The sequence below is a fragment of the Gorilla gorilla genome, chromosome 7 (assembly GCF_029281585.2).
Source record: "Gorilla gorilla gorilla isolate KB3781 chromosome 7, NHGRI_mGorGor1-v2.1_pri, whole genome shotgun sequence".
Lineage (NCBI taxonomy): Eukaryota > Metazoa > Chordata > Mammalia > Primates > Hominidae > Gorilla > Gorilla gorilla.
The window spans coordinates 38,502,799-38,522,937 of NC_073231.2; the positions used below are offsets into that span (position 1 = coordinate 38,502,799).

Genomic DNA, 20,139 nt, shown 5'->3' on the forward strand with positions numbered 1-20,139 from the left:
CCTGCCTCATTTTCCCCCTGAGAGATGTGATTCCCATAAATCTTTATGGGAAGCAGAGGGATTGATGGTCTTTCTTCTGTAACTGCTTCATGCTAACTTGGGGTGCAATCCCTACCTATTGCTGATCATGGAAATTTTTCCCTGCTCTATCCAGTGGAGGCAGGGTAGTTTATTGATCGCTGGGGGTGCTATCTTCATTTGGAACTGGCTGGCAATGTTGTTGCATGATCATATGAAGCTCAATGGTCTCTAGGTGAGAGGAAATGAATTTGGTTAAAAGATCTAATGGGAACTTCAGGGGGTGGATACCTATGCTATCAGGAATGTTTGTTATAGGGAGAAATTAAAACATTCTGCTTAATTGCTACAAAGGGAGTGATTCCAAACATTTGAAAAAAGAAAAACTGCAAAAATATATAAAAATATGGCTATTATTATCCAGCCAAATATATAAAAATATGGCTATTATTATCCAGCCTACAATAACTATGCAACAAAAACACCAAGGAAAGTTGGTAGGCATTTACTTATCTTTTGGCTGTCTTCTAAACAGGTACTTCAGGTCTTCCACAGGTTCACAGGTGTAGTGGCTGAAGGAAACTTCAGGTTCCAGGTCCGAGGCTTCAGGTATCACAGACTTGATCCTTGAAAGATGTATCCAATTATTTAAATCCTAATACTTTGACCATGGAAAGCATGGCCAGCACCACTGAAATTGATCCCTTCCATTTGGGCTGTAGTTGTTGAGCAGGCGATCCCTCCTTCCAAGTTTTAACAAGTATCTTATCTCTTGGCCTGATTTTGGGATGCTGGTTAGCTCCCGGTATGGGGAGCCTTTGAGTTCCAAACTTTTGTGAAAGCCTGCTGAAATTGTCCATTAACTAGGTATTTCACTAAACCAGCTGTTTCTGGATCAGTAATTAGATCATTAGTTAAGAATGGCCTTCCGTATAACATTTCATATGGGTTTATGTTAATTTTTGCTCTAGAGGTGTTGCAGATCCTTAAGAGGGCTATAGTCAGTAAGCTGACCCAAATTTCTGATGTTTCCTAACATAGCTTACCTAATGCTTGTTCTAGAGTTTGGTTAACCCTTTCTACTTTCCCGAAGAATTGAGTCCTCCATGCTGAATGTAAATAGTATTTGATTCTGAAGGTCTTAGCGACCCCTTTAGTTATTTGGGAGATAAAGGATGGGCCATTATCTCTTTGGAGACTCTGAGGTTACCCAAACTAAGGGACTATTTATTTGTAAGAGAAACTTTATAACCTCAATAGCCTTCTCTGTTCTGGTAGGATAAGTTTCGACCCAACCAGTAAAGGTATCTATTAGGACTAACAAAAACTTGTATCCTCTACAAGCAGGCATTTGGGTGAAGTCTAATTGACAGTCTTCCGCTGGGTAAGTTCCTCTCCTCTGGAGTGATTCTATTAGAGGAAGCATTTTGTTTCCTGGACTGTTAAGTGCACACAGTGAGCAGGATTGACAGACCTGCTTAACCACTGAATCTAAGTTAGGCCCAATGAAGAGCCTGTTAACCATGGCCAGGGTGGCATCTCCATTGGGCTGTTTGAGGGAGATTTAGTTTGATTCCATATACCACCAGGATACTTATTTTTGTCCCCCTTGTTCCTTTATTAACTGTTCTTCCTATAGCGTGTATTCAGGATCCATTCGGGAATCATAGAAAGGAAGCAGTGCTAGGATCTGTTGAGATTGCACCCTGAGGGATGCGGCTTTAGCTTCTCTATCAGCCCTTCTGTTCCCTTGTGCTATAGGAAGTAAGTCCCTTTGATGCCCCCTACAATGGATTATAGCTACAGCCTTTGGCAGGTGTATTGCTTCCAATAGCTGAAGAATTTCAGGCCCGTGCTTTACTGGGGAGTATTTGCTATTTAGTAGTCCCTTTTCTTTCCAGATTGTAGCATGAGCATGAAACATAAGGAACGCATATTTAGAATCTGGATAGATGTTAAGCTTTTTCCTTTGTCTCAACATTAGTGCTCAGGTAAGAACAATGATTTCAGTATTTTGTGCTGAGGTACCAGGGGGCAGTGGCTGGGCTTCAATAATGGTGTTGTGATTTACCATTGCATATCCAACTCAGTACTCCCCATTTGACACAAAACTACTGCCATCTGTGAACCAGTTATCCTCAGAATCTGGGAGAGGCTAATCTTTTAAATTAGGCCAGCTAATATACGTGTGTACAATGACCTGCTCACAGGAATCATCAGTTATTGGGCCTGTGGGTAGCAATGAAGCCGGATTCAAGGTGTTACAGGTTTTAAGGGTTACATCTGGATTGTCTAGCAGCATGGCCTGGCATATGTTTAACCTTTCCTCCATCATCCACATGTGTCCTTTTATCTCTAAGACTGGCTTTACCTGATGGGGGGTTAGAACTTCCAGTGGTTGGCCCAGGGTGATTTTAGTGGCTTCCTCCACAAACATAGCAGTGGCTATTGCCTGCAGGAAACTTGGTCATCTCGAGGCTACTCCATCCAACTTCCTTGAAAAGCAGGCAGTTGGTCTGGGTTCTGATCCTAATTTCTAGGCTAGCACTCCCACAGCTATGCCCTTCTCAGCTACATACAAGAAGGGCTTAGTTATGTCTGGGACGCCAAGAGCAGGAGCCTGGTAAGGGCCTATTTTAGCTTGGTGAAGGCTTCTCATTTCTGGGGTCGATTCCGTTAGCTCATTTTCAGGCCTCCTTGTTGCTTCATATGCGAGCTTTGCTACAAGCCCCAAATTTGGTACCAATATTCTGCAAAACCCAGCCATTCCCCAGAAAGAACAAAGCAGCTGCTTGGTGGCTGTGGGGCAACCACATATGGCTTGCACTCATTCTGGGGATATTTGCCGGGTTCCCGGTGTTAAGACATACCCTAAATATTGGATCCATTGGAGGGTAATCTGAGCCTTCTTTTTGGACACTTCACATCCTCTGTCAGCCAGGAAATTCAACGTTTTTATAGTATTTTGGTCAGAAGCCTCCTGGGTTGGGCTACACACAAGAAGTTCAACCACATACTGGAATATACTTCCATTCTCCAATTGCAGATCCCTCAGATCCCTCTCTACAGATCAGGCTAAGAAATCAGGGTTATCCTGAAAGCCCTGAGGGAGCACTGTCCAAATGTATTGTTTTTTTTTTTTTTTCTGGTATTAGGATTTTCCCATTCAAAGGCAAAAAGGTATTGGGATTCTGGGGCCAGAGGAATAGAGATGAAAGCATCTTTTAGGTCTAGGAGAAACATTTTGCATCCCCTGGCACCTAAGCCAGGAGGGTATATGGATCCACCACCAATGGGTGGACAGGGATAACAGTGTGATAAATTATTCTGAAATCCTGTACTAGCAGGTATTCCCTCAAGGGCTTTAGAATGGTTAAGATGGGGGTGTTTCAGGGAGAATTGCAGGTTTTTAAGAGCTCATGGGTAAGCAATATCTCAACTAGGGATGCCAGGCCTTTTCTTGCTTCCAGCTTAACTGGGTATTGCTTTCAATTGGGAAAATAGCTGGGGTCTTTAAACTGGTATTTTGACTGGCACTGCTGTTTTAGCTTTTCCTGGTGATATGGTTTGGCTGTGTCTCCACCCAAATCTCATCTTGAATTCGCACATGTTATAGGAGACACCCAGTGGGAGGTAATTGAATCATAGGGGAAGGTCTTTCCCGTGCTGTTCTCATGATCATGAACAAGTCTCACGAGATCTGAGAGTTTTATAAGAGGGAGTTTGCCTGCACAACCTCTCTCTTTGCCTACTACCATCCACATAGGATGTGACTTGCTCCTCCCTTGCCTTCCACCATGATTGGAGGCCTCCCCAGCTATATGGAACTGCAAGTCCATTAAATTTCTTTCTTTTGTAAATCATCCAGTCTTGAGTTTGTCCTTATCAGCAGTGTGAAAATGGACTAATACACCGGGCTTCCCAGCATAACATGCTAGCAGGTTAACCTGTTTATTAATGTGGTCTGGGATATTGTCTGTATTTTTGACTATTAGCAATTTTACTGGGTAATGCTTAAATTTGTAGTAGTGCCCCTATTTTAATGATAATATCTCTTCCCAACAGGTGGACAAGGCAGCTTGGAACTACTAAAGATTTATGTTGGAACATTTGTTTCTCAAACTGACAAAGGAGAAGTAAAGAATCTCGTTTGTGGCTTTCCTTCCATTCCCAGAACACTCTTAGACTGGGAGGAAAGTTTTCCTGCATAAGCAGTAAGGACAGAGTAATTTGCCCCTGTATTGGAAAAAAAAGACTGAATTTGGGTACCCATGACATCTAGTTACCCAGGGCTCTGCAATAGTAATTATGATGTTCCTGGACATGGGCAGTGAGGAAGACTCTAGGCCCCTTCAGTCTTCATCTAATTCCTCCTTTCACACTGCTAGACTTTTGCCTAACTGAGCCCCTTGGTGGGAGTGGGGGCAGCCAATCCTCTAGTGCCAGAGACCCCTCTTAGTACATTAGACGTCTCTGACCTTAGATAGGTGCCAGCACCACTTTGGAATGATTCCGACCACCACTGATGACCTACTGTGACCTTTCCCTCTTGTCCCTGGATGAAGGTCTACACTTCTAGAATTAACTTTCAGACAAACCTTTGGATTTTTTTTCCTATCACACTTAAAACAATTCTTTAACTTTCTAAATTTGGACAAGATTAAATTGTACATAGATTCCCTTTCATGAATCCCCTCCATGAGTTACACAGACCACAATATGCCCAAACTCTGTGACTTATCCTTAGCCAGTCAAGTAGGGGAAGGGAAGAATTTAACATAAGGAAAGAAGGCTTAAGCCACCTGAAACATGTGTGAATTTTCCCTGGACAGGCTGCCACTGCCAATTGCATCACTCATAGGCATCAGGGACTATAACTGGAAAAGACAGAAAAGAGTCCCTCCCCCTCCTGGGCAAGGCAGCTATCCCCATTCACTCCTGGGCCTTCAGTTAACACCAGAGAGTGGCCCCAGTTGCCTTCAGTTACCAAGGAGCTACTAGGAAATGGCCACTGAAAGACTGAAAAAGAAAAGAACTCAGGTTCCTCACCTGAACCAGGTGGTGGCAGTCAGGTGCTTCCACATGGACCTTTTAGTTTCACCAGAGAGTGGCCCTGGCCAGAAACCTGCAGTTGCCTCCATGCTTAGGCACTGTCCATCAAGGATCCCAACTTGGAAAGGAAAAGGGAGAGAGAGAAAGAGGAAAAAGAAAAAAACAAATCCCAAACTTTGGGCTTACCTTCTGGCTGGCTCACCAAAATATGTTACCAATTGAGGGTAGTTGTCCAGGTTCTTGGTGTTTTGAACGAAGAATTGGACAGAACACACAAACAAGGCATGGAAAGCAGAGATTTATTTTAAATGAAAGTATACTCCACAGAAGGAAAACAGACTCAGGCAAGGGGTTCAAGAGCATCAGCTACAGAATTTTCTGGGGCTTAAATACCCTCTAGAGGGTTCCCATTGGCCCATGCCCAGTCTGATTGGTTGTGGAAGGAGACCAATCAGAGTGAAAAGTAGGCCCTCAACCAGTCTGATTGGTTGAGGGAGAGGCTCTATCAGAGGTACTTTCATTTTTCAACTGCCACCCAAAGAAAGGAGGGTTGCAACTGCCACGCAGCAACTGCCACGCAGAAAAAAGAGGGGTTGAAAATGGAGTCGCCTCTGATATCAGTCAGCATGAATCAGCCTTAGGTCCCCTGCTTCCAGACCCTATTCTCCTACCTAACATTGTTTCTACAGAATTCTATTTTTATTTCATTCACACTGAAAGGGCAGAATCTCTTAAACCAAAACCATCATCATGTCACAAACCAGACTATTTTCCAACCTTCATTTCAAAATGACCACTATCACCTTTTCTCACTCTTAGTCGGGCAGTAGAATAGAGTCCAGAGGCAGGGAACCTAAGGCCCATTCATGCTGACTTCCTAGAACTAAATCAGAAGGAAAACTCCAACTTTCCAAGCCCAAGTAACAAAAGGACCAGAGGCTATTCCCTTTGCAACCCCCTGCCCAACCTTCTAGGCCCTTGGTATCTGGGCCTAGTCTTCATTTGCATAGGAGTACAACTTTGTAACTTAACTTTAGCCTCTGATTGGTTGCAGGCTACTCCTTAATTTACAGAGGGTGTAAACCAAGTAACCAATGGGAAATCTCTAGCGGATATTTAAACTCCAGAAAATCCTGTAACCAGGGCTCTTGAGCCACTGGCTGGAGGCCATTCCCACTCTGTGGAGTGTACAGTCATTTCAATCTCTGCTTTCCTTGCTTCATTCTTTCCTTGCTTTCTTTGTGCGTTTTGTCCAATTCTTTGTTAAAAAAACCAAGAACCTGGACGACTTGTAGTCAAGACACTCCATGGGTAACATTGGGACTATACCAAAGCCTTAGAAATCGTGGAATGATTTTTCAACCACATTATCTGATTCTAATGATGAACAGACCTGTAGACCGGTCTGAATCTTGGGATTTGCCTATCAAAAAACTCGGCTTTCCCTACTTCACAGGTCTTCAGAAGCGCATGTCTAACCAGGCTAATATTCCATCATCGGGATCAAATTGCTCACCGGATAGTAAAAAGACACTACAGAATTTCAGGGGTTCTCTGCCAATGAGAACTTCTGAATTATGTAGAACGGATCAGCTACTAAGCAGTGTTCTATCTTCCTACTCTTCTAATCGATTGTCATCCCTTAAAGCGCTGCTAATTCTAGAAAACAATCTATAACCTGTTAGAATCAGCGCAAGCTGGTGATGACTACAACTCCCATGATGCAAAGTATGAGCACGGACCAATGTTGGTTGCAGTTCCTTCTGGGAATTGTAGTCTTCTCCTGTTTGGCAAACTAGGTATTGTAGCCTCCATTTCTCAGAAGTTCAGTTGGAAAACTAAAGATAGTGCAGAGAATGTCGATTTCCTGCCACAAGATTACATTTATCTTCGCTACCTGAGCGCCCAGCCGATCAACTCCAGTCGCTCCTCCGGTGGGCGGGCGCCCATGGCGTGACATCACTTCCGGCAGAGATGTCCCCAGTTCGGCCCCTCCTTCCACACGGCAGGGATCTTGGGCCCGGGCAGACTGGCTGAGGCGGGGAGCAGCTGCTTTTGGGGCGGGGGTGTCACGTGAGGCTTCTCGCTGCTGAGGGAGGAGGCGAAAAGCTGCGGTTAAGGAGAGTCCGGTTTAACCGTCACCGGGAAGCGCGCTCGTTCGGGATCGCGGAGTGGGCTGAGGTAAAGACTGGGTCATTACCTCAGGACAGGCGGTCGCTGTCCCGGGTTCTCGTACGGGTGACACCTGCAACCTTGATGTCTGGCGGACGGCGAGGGGCTCCGCGGGAGAGTGGAGAGGCGCCGCAGGAAGCCCAGCCACCTTCAGGCCACCGCCGACCCCACTGTGCGTCTGGGAGGCGCTGGGCGCGCACCGGTCAGCGGAGGCGGGAGAGTCTGGGATCCCAGGGAGCTGCGGGTCTCGCCGCCTGCAGTGCGGAAGACCCGTGACCGGCGCAGACCCCGGCCTTACCTTCCGAGGGTCGAACTGTGCCTGGTATTTGCCTCTTTCCTCCCGCCTACGGGGTTGCTCGGAGTCGGGCCACCTCACCTGAGGTTTTCCAGAGTGAGAATGAACTGAGCGTCCTGGGAGCAACTCCGCATCAGGGTAGAGGCGAAGACGCTCCTAATGAGCACAGCAGGTTTTTCTTTTTGTTTGTTTGCTTGTTTTGTTTTTTTAACGCTTGGGTAGCGCTCACATCTTCGGACGTCAGTGGTTGTGTTGATATGTATTGATATGCGACCTCCCCCCAGCCAGGCGGCCTCAGGTAGTAGAGTGGCAAAGGCCAGGTAGATCCCTCGGACCTTGAGAAGGTTGAGATTTCAGACTTACTTGTTTTTGGGGAGGCCGTCAGGCGGAACCGAGGAGCGGTGAATCAGCAGCTAAAGTTTCATGAATCTTTGATAATGGGGAAATGTTGCCGAGAGCCACTTGAGTTAAAAATCTTTTTTTTTTTTTTTTTTTGAGACGGAGTTTCCCTCTTGTAGCCCAGGCCGGAGTGCAATGGCACGATCTCGGCAAACTGCAACCTCCGCCTCCCGGGTTCAAGCGATTCTCCTGCCTCAGCCTCCCGAGTAGCTGGGATTATAGGCCTGCGCCACCATGCCCGGCTAATTTTTGTATTTTTAGTAGAGACGGGGTTTCACCATGTTGGCCAGGCTAGCCTCGAACTCCTGACCTCAGGCGATCCACCCGCTTCGTCCTCCCAAAGTGCTGGGCTTACAGGCTTGAGCCACAGCGCCCAGCCCAGAGTTAAAAATCTTATTTCAGCATCTTTCCAAGTCCAGGTGACTCATTTCTTACCTTTCCCACCAGTAGAGTTTCCTATGAAAAGTTGGGCAGTTATTGTTGTGTGTAGTCTTGTCATTTTGTTGGTCTGTAGTTGTTACAGTTTCTTATGAGTTTATTATTTAACAAAGTAATAGTAAACCATTTCTTCTTTGTGTTATGATACTATTCTGACACAAGATATACTGGTCCTTTTGATAACAGATTCTTGAGTGTAAGTTATAAAGATTTAAATACCCTCAGTTTATCGTAGAGCAGAATTTGTGATGACCTGTAAGCTGTGAAGAACGGTTACAATTTTCACTATTTAATTTTGTTGCATATAAGTTTAATGTTCACTGGGTTTTATTTGAGTAACTTGACCAAGTGTGTATTTTTAATCCTGGGTTCTATAGAATTATACTATGTAGCATCAAAGCATCTGGTTCATTGTTACTACTCTGTGTAAATCTTTATAGTTTCACTAATTAAATTGAAAGGTAATGTGAATAGATTTCCTCCCTTTCTGTTTAAATCCAGAGGTAATGTAAATAGTTTTCTTCCCTTTCTTTTTTCTCTCTTGTACTGAATGTAGTACTGTCAAGATGATAAGCATGGAATAAAGCTTCAGAAGGGTCTTTACCAATCTTTCTCCTACCAACTTTTACATACATGAAATCAGGTTAAAATGAACTTTACAGAAATACTTCACAAGGGAGTAAAGTAGGGGGAAAAGGGATAACGTGTAACATGGAGTCAAGGAAAAAGAGTGTGAAGTAGTTTTGCTCTCTCTATCTTGCAAATAGGAGTCCTTAAAGACAACTGGGATTAAAAGAAGGGGTTTGAGGTATGTTTTCATTCCAAATAAAATAATAGTGTCATAAAATTGAAAAGAATATTTTTCTTTTGAATCCTGCTGCACATTAAAGACTAACCTTTTAATATGTCCTTTTCATTTTTAGATAGTGAATTCCTAAGAAGAAAATAATGGATTGCATATTAGTTGTTCTCTAAGTGGACTCAACAGTGTGCAAGCTTGTTGGAAAAGCCAAAAGAAGATGGCAACTCCTTATGTCCCAGTTCCTATGCCCATAGGAAACTCTGCTTCCAGTTTTACAACAAACAGAAATCAAAGAAGTTCTTCTTTTGGCAGTGTCTCAACAAGCTCAAACTCTTCTAAGGGCCAGTTAGAAGACTCAAATATGGGTAATTTTAAACAGACAAGTGTTCCTGATCAAATGGATAATACTTCATCTGTCTGTAGCAGTCCCCTCATTAGGACTAAATTTACAGGTGCAGCTTCTTCCATTGAGTATTCTACTAGACCAAGAGAAACTGAAGAACAAAATCCGGAAACAGTGAATTGGGAAGATAGACCATCTACACCTACTATACTGGGTTATGAAGTGATGGAAGAAAGAGCTAAATTTACTGTAAGTATTGACTTCTGCTCTATACCACTACAAAGTGAAAGATTGGCTAATCTCTGTGTTTAAACCAGTGTTAAATTAATGTAAACTTGTACTTACAATTTCTTGAGTATGAAATTCTAATGGTTTTTACACCACTGAATTCTATCATGTTGTAGTAAACTTTTGCTTTACCTTAATAAATTTTCACAAACCAGACACACCTGTGTAACTATTAATAGCACATAAATCAAGGAAAAGAATGTTACTAGAATCTTAAATGCTCTAGGTTCTCTGCCAGTCAGGACCCATTCACCCAATACTTTTGTATAGCCTAGATTAATTTTGCCTATTTTTGGACTTTATCTAAATGGAATTATATACTCTTTTTGCATCTGGTCTCTTTTCTTTGGCCTTGCCAAATTACATGCCCAGCTTTAAAAGATATTGGTGAACAGTGTTTCAGAATGGTTGTACTGATTTATACTCCTAAAAGCAGCATATAAGAGTTCCAGTTGATCCATAGCTTCCTAACGTGATATTTTAACATTTTTATCATTTCAGCTGTTCTCATGGGTACAGAGTAATATCACATTGGTTGTGGTTTTAATTTGAATTTTCTTAATGACTAATTGAATTTAAATTTTTTTTTGGCTGTTTGGATATTCTCTTGTGAAATATCTGTGCATGATTTTTGTTCATTTTTCTTTTGGGAAGTCTCCCTTTTGATTTGTAGTTTTCTGTGCACTTTGGATGTAATTTTTTTTTCAGATACATGTATTATGACTATCCTCTCACTCTGTGGTTTGCCTTTTCAATTCCTTAATAATACATTTGATAAACAAAAGTTCTTAATTTTAATTTGGTTTGATTTATTACTTTTTTTAATGGCTAGCACTTTTTGAAATCTTTGCCTACTCCAGGGTTACAAAGATACTGTCCTATGTTTTCTTCTAAAATCTTTATTTTAGACCTTTCACATTTAGATTCGTAAACCACCAGAACTGATTTTTGTCCATGGTGTGAGGTGAGGGTCAAGTCTTTTTTTTTTTTTTTCCCAGATGGGACCAATTAATCAGGCTTTTATTTGAAAGACCACTCTCTCTCCTCTTCATTTTCAGTGTTGTCTGTGTCATACATAAATCATGTGACCATAAATGCATGGGTCTGCTTCTGTGTTCTATTTTTTCATCCTTTACTAATTTCACACTGTCTTAATTAGTAAAGTCTTATAATAGGTCTTGATATGTAGAAGTGTATGTACTTTAGCTTTTTTCTTCAGGATGGACTTGGCTATTCTTCACCCTTTGCATTGAGATTTTGTTAGATCTATAGATTAATCTGGGGAGAACTGACATCTTTACTGAGTTTTCAAATCTATGAACCTAATCCATTTACTTAAGTCATTTTTTTCTAGTAATGTTTTGTTGTTTTTGGTGCAGGGTTCTTACATCTTTTGGTTAGATTTATTTCAGGATACGGATGTTGTTTGATATTCTTGTGAGAGACATCTATTTTTGTTTTCTATTTACTGCTATTTTATATAATTTGTCCTTTTATGTTTACATATCCAGCAACCTTGCTCAACTCACTTATTAACTCAAAAGGTTTGCTTTTTTGGTAAGACTTTGTTCTTTTAGTAAAGTTTAATGTTTACTTCAATGTTTCATGCTGTAAATTTATGACAGGATAGGAGGACCTCCAAGGAAAAATTGTTGAGATAATTTATGAAGAGGCAGTCTTTAAAATTATCATAAGACTGTGATATAGGAAATCTTCAGGGAACTCTGTCTCTCTCTCTCTTTTTAGAAAATTTTTAGAAAATATAAACTGATGGCCAATTTCCTGAATTAAGAAATAGGCATTTATTGAGTTGATACTATGGTCTGAATGTGCGTTCCTTCAAAATTCATATGTTGAAACTTAACCTTCAAGGTGATAGTATTAAGAGATGGAGCTTTTGGAAGCCAGTAGGTCATGGGAGCAGAGCCCCCATAAATAGGATTAGGACCCTTAAAAAGAGGCCCCAGAGAGCTTTTTGTCCTTTACACATCTGAGGACATAGCTATAAGGCACCATCTATAAACCAGAAAGTAGTCCCTCTCCAGATACCAAATCTGTTACTGTCTTGATCTTGGACTTCTCAGACTTTAGAACTTTGAGAAATAAATTTCTTTGTTTACAAGCTACCAAATTTATGGTATTTTGTTATAACAGACTAAGACAGATGATATGTGTGAAAATGCAAGTATTTGGCCAAATACAAGGTGGTGTTATGTAAAGCACTTCAAGAGACTGGAGAGGAGGAAGTAAATGACAGATATGAAATTAGTCATATTCATTTATTTATTAACTCAACATTTTTTTAATTACCTATTATGCCTCAGGCACTGTTCTGGGTAATAGTGGTACAGTAATTTGAATGAAAGCATGATAAGTAAGTAAATAATAAGATGCCTGATATGTCACATGGTGATAAGCACTATAGAGAGAAATAAAACAGAGAAGGAAGACAGGGAGTTTCCCCAAATCTGGGGTTGGGATTTAAATAGCACTGTCAGTCATGGCCTCACAAAAAGATGTTAGTGCTAACAGGGAATGAGCCATGAGAATGTGTTTTCAACACAGATGGGGCAACTACAAAGATCCTTGTGGCTGACAGCAGAGTAAGCTGTGGGAGGTGTAGGGAATGAGATGACAGGCAGGGAAGTGTGGCACACAGATGACGTAGGGAAGGAGGCACTGTGAAGACTTTGGATTTTACCCTGCATGAGATGAGAATCTTTTAAAAGGTTTTTAAAAGAAGAGTCATGTGATCTGACAATGTTTTAAAAAGTTCATTCTGGCTACTGAATTGAGACTGGTTTGGTCGAGATGGGGGACAGTCAAAGCAAGAAGCAGTTAGTAGGTTCTTTTAGTAATCCAAGGGAAACATGATGGTAGTGTGGACTGGGGTGGTGGAGGAGGTCCTGAGAAGTGATCAGATTCTGGATTTATTTTAAAAGTAGAACCGGCAATATTTCCTAATGATTTGGAAGTGGAGTGTGGGAGAAAGAGAAGTCAAAGGTGAATTCAAAAGTTTTGGCCTAAACAATGGGAAGAATATGGCTGCCATCTAATTAAATGACAGGTTTTGAGGGATGATCAAAATTTGTTTTTAGACATGCTAGATTTGATATGTCTGTTCAACATTGAAATGGAGATGTTACATGTGTTAATGTGTACACATACATATGTAATGTTTGTGTGTATACATATAAGCTGAGTTTAAGGGAGAGGTATAAGCTGGAGATACAAACTTGAGAATCTTAGGTTTGTAAAATAATTTTTTCTAGATATATTCTTTTGAATTGCTCTCATAACTGAAAAAAGTATTAGGACTCACTGTTGATCTGATAATATATAAAGTGTCTAGTCTTTAAAAAGGATGTTTAAAGACAAAAATTGACTAGGATGGGTAGTGAGTAGAATTGGGAAGGAAGCATGCCATGGACCTCTTTGATTGGTAATGTTTCGTTTCTTGCTCACTGATATGGTTTGGCTGTGTCCCCACCTAAATCTCATTTAATTCCCATGTGTTGTGGGAGGGACCTGGTGGGAGGTAATTAGGAAGTATAGCTAACTTGCTTTTGATTTTACAAGCTGATAGGCAAAAGGGACTTGCCTTGTCTCAGATGAGGGGCAAGGGGCAATCATTGGGGCAGGTCTTTCCCATACTGTTCTCGTGATAGTGAATAAGTCTCACAAGATCTGATGGTTTTAAAAGCGGGAGTCTCCCTGCACAAGCTGTCCTCTCTTGTCTGCCAGCATGTGAGACTTGCCTTTCACCTTCCATCATGATTGTGAGGCCTCCCAGCCATGTGGAACTGTAAGTCAAATAAACCTCTTTCTACAGTCCAGGCTGAGGTAGTCTTAGTTGGAGATGAGGAACTTGTTGGGAAATGGAGAAAAGGTAATTCTTGTCAGGTTTAGCAAAGAGATTGGCGGCATTTTGCCCCTGCCCTAGAGATTTCTGGAACTTTGAACTTGAGAGGGATGATTTAGGGTATCTGGCGGAAGAAATTTCTAAGCAGCAAAGCATTCAAGAGGTGACTTGGGTGCTACTAAAGGCGTTCAGTTTTTTTTTTTTTTTTTTTTTTTTTGAGATGGAGTCTCGCTCTGTCGCCCAGGCTGGAGTGCAGTGGTGCAATCTCGGCTCACTGCAAGCTCCGCCTCCCAGGTTCACGCCATTCTCCTGCCTCAGCCTCCCGAGTAGCTGGGACTACAGGCGCCCGCCACTGCGCCCGGCTAATTTTTTGTATTTTTAGTAGAGATGGGGTTTCACCGTGGTCTCGATCTCCTGACCTCGTGATCCGCCCACCTCGGCCTCCCAAAGTGCTGGGATTACAGGCGTGAGCCTCCGCGCCCGGCCGGCGTTCAGTTTTATAAGGGAAGCACAGCATAAAAGTTTGGAACATTTGCAGCCTGACAGTGCAATAGAAAGTAAAATCCCATTTTCTGAGGAGAAATTCAAGCTGGCTGTAGAAATTTGCATAAGTAATAAGGAACCCAATGTTAATCCCCAAGACAATGGGGAAGATGTCTCCAGGGCATATGAGAGGTCTTCATGGCAGCCCCTCCCATCACAAGCCCAAAGGCCTAGGAGGAAAACGTGGTTTTGTGGACTGGGCCCAGGGTCCCTGTGCTATGTGCAGCCTAGAGGCTTGGTGCCCTGCATCCCAGCTGCTCCAGCCATGGCTGACAGGGGCCAACATAGAGCTCAGGCCGTGACTTCAGAGGGTGTAATCCCCAAGCCTTGGCAGCTGCCACATAGTGTTGAGCCTGTGAGTGCACAGAAGTCAAGAATTGAGGTTTGGGAACCTCTGCCTAGATTTCAGATGATGTATGGAAATGCCTGGATGCCCAGGCAGAAGTTTGCTGTAGGGACAGGGCCCTCATGGAAAACTGCTGCTAGGGCTGTGTGGAAGGGAAATGTGGGGTCAGAGCCCCATACAGAGTCCCTACTGGGGCACTGTCTAGTGGAGCTGTGAGAGGAGGGCCATCATCCTCCAGGTCCTAGAAAGGTAGATCCACCAACAGCTTGCACCATGCACCTGGAAAAACCACAGCTCATAAAAGCAGCCAGGAAGGAGGAGGGCTATATCCTGCAAAGCCCCAGGGGCGGAGCTGCCCAAGGCCATGGGAGCCCACCTCTTGCATGAGCAGGACTCAGACATGAACTAGACATGGAGTCAAAGGAAAGTTTTGGAGCTTTAAGATTTGACTACCCTGCTGGATTTCAGACTTGCATTGGGCCTGTAGCCCCTTTGTTTTAGCCAATTTCTCCCATTTGGGATGCCTGTATTTACCCAATGCCTGTACCCTCATTGTATCTAGTAAGTAACTAGCTTGCTTTTGATTTTATAGGCTCATAGGCGGAAGGGACTTCTTGTCTCATATAAGAATTTGGACTGTGGACTTTCGAGTTAATGCTGAAATGAGTTAAGTCTTTGGGGGACTGTCTGGAAGGCACTATTAGTTTTGAAATGTGAGGACATGAGATTTGGGAGGGGCCAGGGTGGAATGATATGGTTTGAATGTGTCCCCACCCAAATCTCATCTTGAATTCCCACATGTTGTGGGAGGGACCCAGTGGGAGGTAATTGAACAATGGGGGCAGGTCTTTCCCATGCTGTTCTTGTGATAGCGGGTAAGTCTCATGATATCTGATGGTTTTAAAAATGGGAATCTTCTTGCACAAGCTCTCTTCTTTTGTCTGCTGCCATGTGAGATGTGCCTTCACTTTCCACCATGATTATAAGGCCTCCCTAGCCACACGGAACTGTAAGTCCAGTAAACCTCTTTCTTTTGTAAATTGCCCAGTCTCAGGTATGTCTCTATCAGCAGCATGAAATGGACTAATACACTCATAGTACTAGTTACATAGGTGTGTTCATTTTGTGAAATTTGTCAAGTTGTACGCTTATGAATTGCACACTTTTTGTATATATTTTATAATTCTAAAACAACTACATTAAAATAAAAACAGTACAAGGAAATACATATGAAACTTCAAATAAAGAGTAGAAACAACAACAGTTATTGGAATATAGAGAAGGGAATGATCAGTACTGTTCATAAAGTTTTCATTGAAAGCACTACTTACACAAGTAGAAAGAGCACTTTCTAGAAGAGACAGAACACAAAAGTCGTACTTTATCTTGCCTAGAGAAACAGGGGTATTCAGTGGCCACAGTGGAGAGTAGCTTATTTAGAAGGGGGAGTTCATTTTCTAAGTCAAGAAAATAAAGTCAGTATGTATTATTTGTAGATATTCCTAATTACTATATGAAGTGCACTTTTATCCTGTATCAGTCATTCATACTCAAAAGTTTTAAAGTCGACTTCTCTATTCTTTTAATGAGTGACTCCTAAAAGGAATTTCTTTTGTATTCCCATTGCAACTTTTTTAGATCAGGACCTTCTGCTGACTTTAAAGAGTATCCGAGTAACCTTGTTTCCCACCCTTATATGTTACAAAGATAAATTGCTTTTTTTTTTTTAACTTCAAAGCTAAAGGATTTATCCTTAACTCCTCCTTATTCTCTCCCTTAAAAGCTGAAAGAGAAGTTTGTATGGGAGAAAAATCAAAGGGTAAGGATAATCTATAGTCCCTAACTAATGAATGGTCTTTAGGGCAGCACTGTCCAATAGAAGTATAATGTGAGCCGTAATTGTGAATCACATCTGTAATTTTAAATTTCTTAGGAGCCACATTAAAAAAAAACAAAAGAAATAGGTGAAATTATTTTATTAATATATCTTATTCAACCTAATATGTCCAAAATATTATCATTTTAACATGTAGTTAGTATTAGACCATTTTAATAAAAGCCGTTTACATCTTTTTTCACATTAAATCTTTGAAATTCAGTGTATATGTTGCACACTCAGCACATCTCAATTTTGACTAGTCACATTGAGTGCTCAATTGCCATGTGTGACCAAAAGTGCAGCTCTAGAGCTGCAGTTGAAAATTATTGCACAGCAAATGTCCAGAAAAGAAGTTACTTTTTTAAAGAGAGTTTCTTATTCAGCAAATATTTATTGAGTATCTCGTATGTGCCTATATGTAGCTTAGTGCAAAATACCGTATCAAAACTACTAGATGCTTCTCTGAGATTCTATCATAAATAACACTTTCTCTTAATACATTCTAAAAGCATACTTATAAAAAATAGAATCTACTTTTTCCTTAGGCGCTTTTAAAAATACATTGACTTGCTTCAACCAAGTTTTTCTATTCAGTAGCCTACATAATTGTACATAATTACAAAAATGTAAATTTTATTCAGTTGGGGTTTTTTGGTATTTCAAGCTTATATTTTGCCCTATTTTACAATAATTTCAACTTTCATTTTAGATTCAAAGGATACATGTGCAGGTTTGTTACATAGGTATATTGCGGGATACTAATGAACCCATCACCCAAGTAGTGAGCATAGTACCCAACAGTTTTTCAACTCCTTCCCCCCTTCATCCGTCTCCACTAGGAGTCCCCAGTGTCTATTGTTGCTATCTTTATGTCCATGAGTTCCCAATGTTTACCTCCTACTTATAAGTGAGAACATTAGGTATTTGGTTTTCTGTTCCTGCATTAATTCACTTAGGATAATGGCCTGTACCTCTATACATGTTGCTGCAAAGGACATGATTTGATTCTTTTTTATGGCTACATAGTATTCCATGGTGTATCTGTACCACATTTTCCTTATCAGATCTATCCTTGATGGACAGCTAGGATGATTCCATGTCTTTGCCATTGTGAGTAGTTTGTGCAGTGAACATGTAAGTGCATGTGTCTTTTTGGTAGAACAATTTATTTTCTTTTGGATATATACCCAGGAATGGGATTGCTGTGTCAAATGGGAGTTCTAAGTTCTTTGAGAAATCTCCAAACTGCTTTCCACAGTTGCTGAATTAAGTTACAGTTCTACCAGCAATATATAAGTGTTCTCTTTTCTCCATAACATCACCAGCATGTGTCATGATAATGACTGATAGCCATTCTGACTTCTGTGAGATGGTCTCTCATTGTGGTTTCGATTTACATTTTTCTGATGAGTAGTGTTGTTGAGCATTTTTTTTATGTTTCTTAGCTGCTTGTATGTCTTCTTTTAAGAAGTGTCTTTTCATGTCTTTTGCCTACTTTTAATGGGGTTATTTGTTGAATTGTTTAAGTTCCTTTTTTTTTTTTTTTTTTTTGACGAAGTCTCACTCTGTCACTCGCTGGAGTGCAGTGGTGTGATCTTGGCTCACTGCAACCTCTGCCTTCCAGGTTCAAGCAATTCTCCCATCTCAGCCTCCTGAGTAGCTGGGATTACAGGCACCCACCACCACATCTGGCTAATTTTTGTATTTTTAGTAGAGGTGGGGTTTCACCATACCATTGTTGACCAGGCTGGTCTCAAACCCCTGACCTCAAGTGATCTGCCCACCTCAGCCTCCCAAAGAGCTGAGATACAGGCATGGGCCACTGCACCCAGCCTTGAATTGTTTACGTTCCTTATGGATTCTGGATATTAGACCTTTGCCAGATGCATAGTTTACAAATATTTTCTCCCATTCTGTAGGTTGTCTCTTTATTCCATTGATAGTTTCTTTTGCTGTGCAGAAACTTTATTTTAATTAGGTCTCACATCAAGTTTTGTTTTTGTTGCAGTTGCTTTTGAGAACTTAGTCATAAATTCTTTCCCAAGGCCGATGTCCAGAATAGTGTTTCGTAGGTTTTCTTCTGGGACTCTTATAGTTTGTGGCCTTACCTTTAAATCTTTAATCCATCTTGAGTTAATTTTTGTATATAGTGAAAGATAGAGCTCCAGTTTCATTTTTCTGCATATAGCTAGCCAGTTATCCAAGCCCTGCTTATTGAACAGGGGATCGTTTCCCTATGCTTATTTTTGTCAACTTTGTCGGAGATTAGATGGCCGTAGGTGTGCAGTTTTATTTCTGGGTTCTCTATTATCTTCCATTGGTTTATATGTCTATATTTGTACCAGTACCATGCTGTTTTGGTTATTGTAGCCTTATAATATAATTTGAAGTCAGGTAGTGTGATGCCTCTGGCTTTGTTCTTTTCACTTAGGATTGCTTTGGCTATTTCGGCTCTTTTTTGGTGCCATGTGGATTTTAGAGTAGTTTTTTTCTAATTCTGTGGAGAATGATGTTGGTAGTTTGATAGGAATACCATTGAATCTATAGACTGCTTTGGGCAGTGTGGCCATTTTAATGATATTGATTCTTCCAATCCATGAGCATGGAATGTTCTTCTGTTTCTTTGTGTTATCTGTGATTTCTTTTTTTTTTTTTTTACCCCCTAGACGGAGTCTTGCTCTGTCGTCATCCAGGCTGGAGTGCAGTGGTGCAATGTCAGCTCACTTCAAGCTCCGCCTCCTGGGTTGATGCCATTCTCCTGCCTCAGCCTCCCAAGTAACTGGGACTACAGGCGCCCGCCACCATGCCCGGCTAATTTTTTTTGTATTTTAGTAGAGATGGGGTTGCACTGTGTTAGCCAGGATGGTCTCGATCTCCTGACCCCTATGATCCGCCTACCTCGGCCTCCCAAAATGCTGGGATTACAGGTGTGAGCCACCACACCCGGCCCTGTGATTTCTTTCAGCAATGTTTTGTAGTTCTCCCTGTAGAGATCTTTCCTCTCCATGATTAGATGTATGCCTAGGTGGTTTTTTTGTGTGTGTGACTACTGTAAATGGGATTGCATTCTTGATTTGGCTCTCAGCTTGAATGTTATTGGTGTATGGAAATACTATTCATTTTTAAACATTGATTTTATATCCTGAAATTTTACTGAAGTCGTTTATCAGTTCCCAGAGCCCTTTGGCAGAGTTTTTAGGATTTTCTAGGCATAGAATCACATAGTTTGACTTCTTCTTTTCCTATTTGGATGCTTTTTATTTATATCTTGCCTGATTGCTCTGGCTAGACTTCCATATTTTATTCTTGGCAATAAAAACATTGAACTTATTTGAAAACTTTGCTTGATAGTTATTAAGTTTAAAAATTGTGTAGAACAAAAGTGGCTATTTTTCATAGCTTCAAGTATAATTTTTTTTATCAATTTTAGAATATATTGACATAAATCATGTTTTGGAAGCTGATGAGTTTATTGTTAGTGTGCACAGAAAAAGCGTTTTGTCTCAAATCTGTTATATTTCCTAAGGAAAAAATCTGGCTTTTGGTACCTGCATTGATTATTTGTACTTTTGATAATTTAAATGATTTTTGATATTTTTTACATAATAATTGTTATAGTCTGGGTTATCAAGTAAAATTTTTAAAAATATTTGGCTTGAGTTTTTAAATATCTTTACTTTTATATTTTTCTCTCTGTCTGTT

General features: G+C 41.1%; 1 protein-coding gene across 10 annotated transcripts in view; it reads left to right on the plus strand.

Annotated features, from left to right (window-relative positions):
• Window positions 1–6,740: 6,740 nt before the first annotated feature.
• SNX16 (sorting nexin 16) overlaps window positions 6,741–20,139 on the plus strand; it is a 43,415-nt gene continuing 30,016 nt past the window's right edge. The window contains exons 1-4 of one of the 10 annotated variants that reach the window (XM_031014117.3): window positions 6,741–7,251; window positions 9,142–9,182; window positions 9,298–9,541; window positions 9,629–9,768. In XM_031014117.3, the coding sequence (XP_030869977.1) occupies window positions 9,394–9,541; window positions 9,629–9,768 (288 nt within the window). In that variant the 5' untranslated portion in view covers window positions 6,741–7,251; window positions 9,142–9,182; window positions 9,298–9,393. Of the gene's footprint in view, window positions 7,836–9,141; window positions 9,183–9,297; window positions 9,769–20,139 lie in introns of all 10 variants that reach the window. The other 9 variants (XM_055349424.2, XM_055349425.2, XM_055349423.2 and 6 more) reach the window with 9 other exon arrangements.